General features: G+C 36.6%; 1 protein-coding gene across 1 annotated transcript; it reads right to left on the reverse strand.

The window, feature by feature from the left end:
- Positions 1 to 340: 340 nt before the first annotated feature.
- LOC141376695 (uncharacterized) lies at positions 341 to 5,477 on the reverse strand. Its single transcript, XM_073917230.1, has 4 exons — positions 5,373 to 5,477; positions 4,697 to 4,849; positions 4,159 to 4,443; positions 341 to 888 (listed from the first exon to the last, which is right to left on the reverse strand). The coding sequence occupies exons 1-4, from the start codon at positions 5,389 to 5,391 to the stop codon at positions 572 to 574; spliced, it is 774 nt and encodes a 257-aa protein (XP_073773331.1). The 5' UTR covers positions 5,392 to 5,477; the 3' UTR covers positions 341 to 571.
- Between the last annotated feature and the right edge of the window lie 606 nt (positions 5,478 to 6,083).

A 6,083-nucleotide genomic window follows, 5' to 3' on the forward strand; every position in this document is an offset into this window, starting at 1 on the left:
AGTTGCAACTGTTCATCATTTATTAACTGTTAGTAAATGAGGAATAGTTGCAACTTTAGAATAACGTCCCAATAACACACATAAGCTAATAACTAACACTTAACTAATATATTAACTTACACTTTACAGATCAGTTGTTCATAGTTTGTTAACCATCTACTAATACCGGTGAAATTTTTTAGAACAGCAAATGATGGAACAAGTTCAAGCTACAGAAATTTGATGTGATATTTAAAATATTATTTTTTGTACCTTAATCTTGTTCCACTCATAGGCTTTTCTGTGTACTGTATTTTACAAAAAAAAAAAAACAAAAAAAAAACTCCACAGATGAAATGTTGAACATTGTGTTTAATGTATAGAAACACACATGGCAGAACAGCAGTATATAACAAAATACAAACCCATGAGGTTTGGGCACTTTTGGTGCTAAACATGAAAACAAAATAAATAAAAATCTAGCCATTGGCAATATTGATATGAACATATTTTAATCACACCTTAGACCCTCTATACTGAGTAAACCAGACCCAAGCCACAACCAAACTGCTCTAGGGCACCATCCTAACACCTAAGCTTTTGTAGACAAAGGAATCAGTTTTCCCTTTTTCTTTTGATGTTCAACATCCCTTAAAAGGTTTGGATCATTATTGAACACTTCCAGACATTTTTTTGCAAAGTCTTGAAGTCGTTGCTGTGGTGTATGAGCAACCAGCAACTCCTTGTACTTCTTCGGGGCCACAACAGCCAGCTCACAGATTGGGGCATTGGCGACGATGGTATTTCGGTCAACACCGACCTTTCGATATGCCACACTCAGCTTTTTTCCTTTCTTGTACGCCTTAAGGACTTTGCTGTATCTCTTGATGACCTCCTCAGGATGACGTGCTGAAACGGATAGAAATTTAGTATAACAAGCTTACAAGTAGTGAATTGAACAAGTGAAACACGCAAACAGATGCAAAGGGGTTGCAAAAAGTAATGAAGATTACATGAGCACCGAGCAATTGTAGGGTCCAAGATAACATACCCACCAGGAAGTGCATTTAGGAAAATAAACTTTAAACAGAGAGAGAGAGAAAGAGAGACAGAGAGAGAGACAAAGAGAGAGAGAGAGAGTATCTGAAGAGTATCTGATTTACTGGAATGAAGCAGCCGGAAAACAAAGTAAACTTAAATGTTATTTAAACCTAAATAGAGATTATACCACAGCAACATATCTGAGCGCAGTAAAGGACAGTAAACTAAGAACAACAATGACCAAATACAGGCTGAGTGCTCAGTCTGACTGTAGAGACGGGCAGATACAGACAAAACTGGCAACCTCGAGAGAGACGCATCTGCGCACACTGTGCCCAGGCAGAGGTGGAGACGGAGATCAGAGAAACATTTTACCCCAAACCACAGAGCATTTACCCACAATTTACAGAGTTAGAAAATAAAACTCAGCTTCGATATTTACTAATGGAAAAAATTGACTGTGTCCTTCTAGCGGCATTATATATTATTGCCTGACACAAAAAGTGAGAGCAGACCAATAAAAACAGGAGCACACACACACACACACACACCTAGATTATTATAAATGAATCACTGTAAATATACTGTTATTGTTTTTATTACTGTTTTATACTAAAATTTTGATTGTTAAATGTACACTTTATTCTAATCTATTATTATTTTTGTATTGATTTGTATGAATAATATATGTTGAATAATAAAATAATATATTGAATATTAATGTGATATATTGAATAATATGATGTAATGTTGATATTTTATTTAATTATTATATATAAATATATATATTTTTTACTATTACTATTTACTGTGTTTACTGTTTTTTATTTTGTGTATTTTATGTAAACTTTAAAACTGCTTTGGCAATACATTTGTAACATTAGTCATGCCAATAAAGCAATTATTGAATTGATTTGAGAGAGAGAGAGAGAGAGAGAGAGAGAGAGAGAGAGAGACACACGTAGATTATTATAAATTAATCATTGTAAATTTACTGATTATTACTACTGTTTTATCCTAAAATGTTGATTGTTAAATGCAGTTTATTCTGATTTATTATATATATAGTGGTGCTGTCAATCGATTAAAAAATATTAACTGATTAATCACACTTTTTTTTATCAATCGCGATTAATCGCATTTAAAAGACTGAAAATTGTAATTTTGGCTATTCTAATGTAAAATTAATGTAAACGCAAGACAAAAACTATTTAAATTCAAAATACAATTCTTTATTTGAATTTTTGTTTAACTTGTAACACAGATTTCTTCATGTAAACAACACCACAATAAACCATCAAGATCCTGGCTTGACAGCCATATTTATTACAGAAATTAAAACACAGGCATGTTAATGCAAATTGAATTTTAAAACAATTAATGCCAATAAAAAAAAAAAAAAAAAAAACATTGATTTCCAAGTTGGATTTTAAGTGGACTGCAAAAAATGCCAAAATACAGGCATTGCAGATAGGGAAGTTGGAAAATTAAAATTATTAATAATAATAATAATAATAATAATAAAGAATTGAATACAAACAATTGTACTCATTGTAAAGTTGTATTGCTGTGAGTTGAGAACATTTATTATAAAGTAGAAACAATTTTGTTTGCGCGCACAGACACACAGACCAGGGCCGTGCACAGAGGGTTGGCCCGGTGGCTAGAGCCACGTACCCCTCTGCCCTCATTGGCTTAGGTGCCCCTCTCAGGAGGCACTTGCTCTTCCCTTTGCGATCGCATTGCAGCACCTGCTCCTGTAAGGGTCTGTGCTCTGTGCATGGGCCTGACAAACACACTCAAAGACAGACACACACACATAACGCCCGCAGGACTGCGCAGGGAGCGACACGCATGATCGCATTCATCAAATTTGCTTAAACTAAGAGTTCTAAAGTATGGCTGTATTTCACAAGGATTCTGACACAACAGCACGTATAACACGCTTTCGTTGCGTTTAAGGAGGAAACACGTCAAACTTACTGAAACATTGGAGGGCTCATGCTGAAAGGCATTGGAATGCCTTTGACAGCTCGTGACTTCATTGACACTTTCTTTGTAGCCTACATTTACATAAGACACCAATTCTCCGATTTTAATATGATTAAGATAATACTTCTATTAAGAGTCTACTATGTAAGCAGCGATTTGATCACTTTAAAGGACCACCGAGTCACAGAATGCGGAGGTTTTTCTTTCCAATCGGTATGCGGTATCAAATTCCATTAAAACAAAAGTCAAAAGTTAAAAATGAAACTTTCATCAACTTAATTAAATTGCATGAAACTCTGGAGAGCCTGGTGATGCGACATTAATTGTTTTATACTGAAACTTGCCTTCAAAAAATGCTTCCTTGGTTTTATCCATATTTCTTTGCATGTTTACCACACGTCGGGCACAACAGGAAGTAAAAAAAAACAGCAACTGCGTTAATTGCGTTAACATTTTTTAAAGCGTTAATTATTTCAAATGAATTTCATGCGTTAACGTAACGTAAGTCCCTTGATTAATCTAGGGTCGCAACAGCAGAATGAACCGCCAACTTAACCAGCATATGTTTTCATATTTTTTTACTCTTCCATCTGCAACCCATCTCTGGGAAACATCCATACACACTCAATCACACTTATACACTATGGACATCCTATTATGGACAGCCTATCCAATTCACCTGTACCGCATGTCTTTGGACTGTGGGGGAAATCGGAGAACCTGGAGGAAACCCACGTGAACAAGGGGAGAACATGCAAACTCCTCATAGAAATGCCAACTGACCCAGTCAAGGCTGGAACCAGCGACCTTCTTGCTGTAAGGCGAAAGCACTACCTACTGCGCCACTGTGTCACTCCGTTCTTTTTAATGTAAACTTTATAAATGCTTTGGCAGTACATTTGTAACATTTGTCATGCCAATAAAGCAATTATTGAATTGAATCGAACTGAATTGAGACAGACACAGATGTTTATTGTCTGACTTGCTGTTATTTGCTTTGCCAACACTGTATTTTAACGGTCATACTAATACAGCGCTTTGAATTTAATTGAATTAAATTGAGAGAGACAAAGAGAAATAGATAGACTGATAGAGAGACACACACAGAGGGGAGCAGCCTTATTTCCTTTCTCTCTTTACACTTACCTCTGCGCTTGCCATGGTGCCTTTTTTCCTTCTTTTTTTTCTTCCTCTTGTCCTTTTTCTTGTGACTTTGGTGGTGGTGCTTCTTTTTCTTCTTGCGTCTTTTCTTTGATTTCTTGTCTGAATCAGAAGAATCAGTTGATGAGGATGATAAGCTGCATGAAGAGGAACTGGATGGACTTGAGGACGAAGAGGAGCTGGATGGACTGGAGGATAAAGAGAAAGAAGATGCACCAGGAGACAACTTGGCAGAGGAAGATGTGTCAATTGTCCAACCGTCATCTGTGCCTACAACATAATAGAAAATACAATAACAAATGCATTACAAACTATGATGATACAAGTCGATTATTATTATCTTCCAGATATTAACTGTGTATTGTTTGGGTAATAACACGCTTATGCTCGGATGAAGGTCTTGTCACCGTGAAATGTTGGCCTTTATACCACTTAATTTTTTTTTTTTTTTTTTTTGAAGCACCCAAGTATGATTGTCAGGTGTGCAAACATGTTTTCCCAAGAAAGTGTTAGGCCTACTTACTTTGACCAACTTGTTGCTGGAGGGAGTCTGTCTCCTTTGTCAGGTCACTGATTTTTTCTGTGACTGTGTGCTGCTTCTTCTTGGCCTCACAGATCTGAAGCTGCTTATTCTTAATATGTAAAAATGCAGTTGGAGCTACTGTTGCCTCAGTATCTGGAATAAATAAATAGAAATGATAGAACATTAAAAAAAAGCTCTAATCAAAAGAGCCAGATGAAGGTAAAACAAAATAATGACCAGCTGGCTCTAGATATCTGCACCGGCTCTCTGGATGAGTGAACATAAGTGTATAACTATCATCCATCATCAGTGAATATATGAATGGATATGTACTATCATTATATACATACAGTATACAGTATTTTAGGATATGTCATGGTAATGGTACAATATATATCTTGATATTTTGACTAAACATTGAGTTAAAGCATATTATTGTTTGACTATTTTGCAACCAATTCAGTTAGTCTAGACTAAGTTTTACCAGCTCGACCATATACAGCATACTGGCGCACGACAGACGCAATAAAAAGCGCGCAACACACACATACACACAATTAGTTGGACACTTCACTAATCTGTTTGTATTATGCAGTACATATCTATTAGTCCGTGTTATCCTGATCATCTTTACATCTTTAATGAAAAGAGAGCAAACAGTCTTAACGTTACTTACCGTCATCGTTGTTGTCCATGTGCACAGCATGGTCCACACGCGTGGCTTTCTTTTTACTGGAAGTACCCGCTGTTGATTTCTTTCTCCAGACAGTACCTGGATTTATCTCGCTATTTTGCGCGTCACCGCGGGGAACACTGGTACCGGACATTTTACCAGACCGCGTATTCATTCTTCATCAATGCTAATGCGAGCTAATCGTAGGATGGGAGTGTCTGTGTAGGTTCACAGGTTGGTGATTGACAAGTTGATAACGAGCCAATATGATGGAGGAGGCCAGATGGCTCCTCCTCCAGCCCGCGAATAGAATTACGATTGGCTTGTTTCACGTTCGTCACCCCCGACCTATAATATTCAAATTAAATTCAAACAATCCGGCGGGAGCTACTAGCTAGTCACAGAGACTCGGGAAGCTTGTCATATTGTAAAATCGTAGGTAAAAATGCCTGGTTTAGCCACTGAGCTAAGGGAGCTTATAGAAGGCAGAACTAATTCTAAAAGAAGACACAGAAAAATAATTGAATGGATGCAGAAGAAGAGGCTTCTAAGAAGATGGATGAGATGTCAAAAATGCAAACACAAGATGAAATTAAAGGAATCAGTTTGTGTGGACAACTATGCATGGTAAGTTAATTCTTATTGCATGAAATGACAACATACATGGGCATTTTGGTCCAGAATTCTAGTGAAAATGAAATTTAATTTAACTAT

This window comes from Danio rerio, chromosome 11 (assembly GCF_049306965.1).
Source record: "Danio rerio strain Tuebingen ecotype United States chromosome 11, GRCz12tu, whole genome shotgun sequence".
In the NCBI taxonomy this organism is placed as follows: domain Eukaryota; kingdom Metazoa; phylum Chordata; class Actinopteri; order Cypriniformes; family Danionidae; genus Danio; species Danio rerio.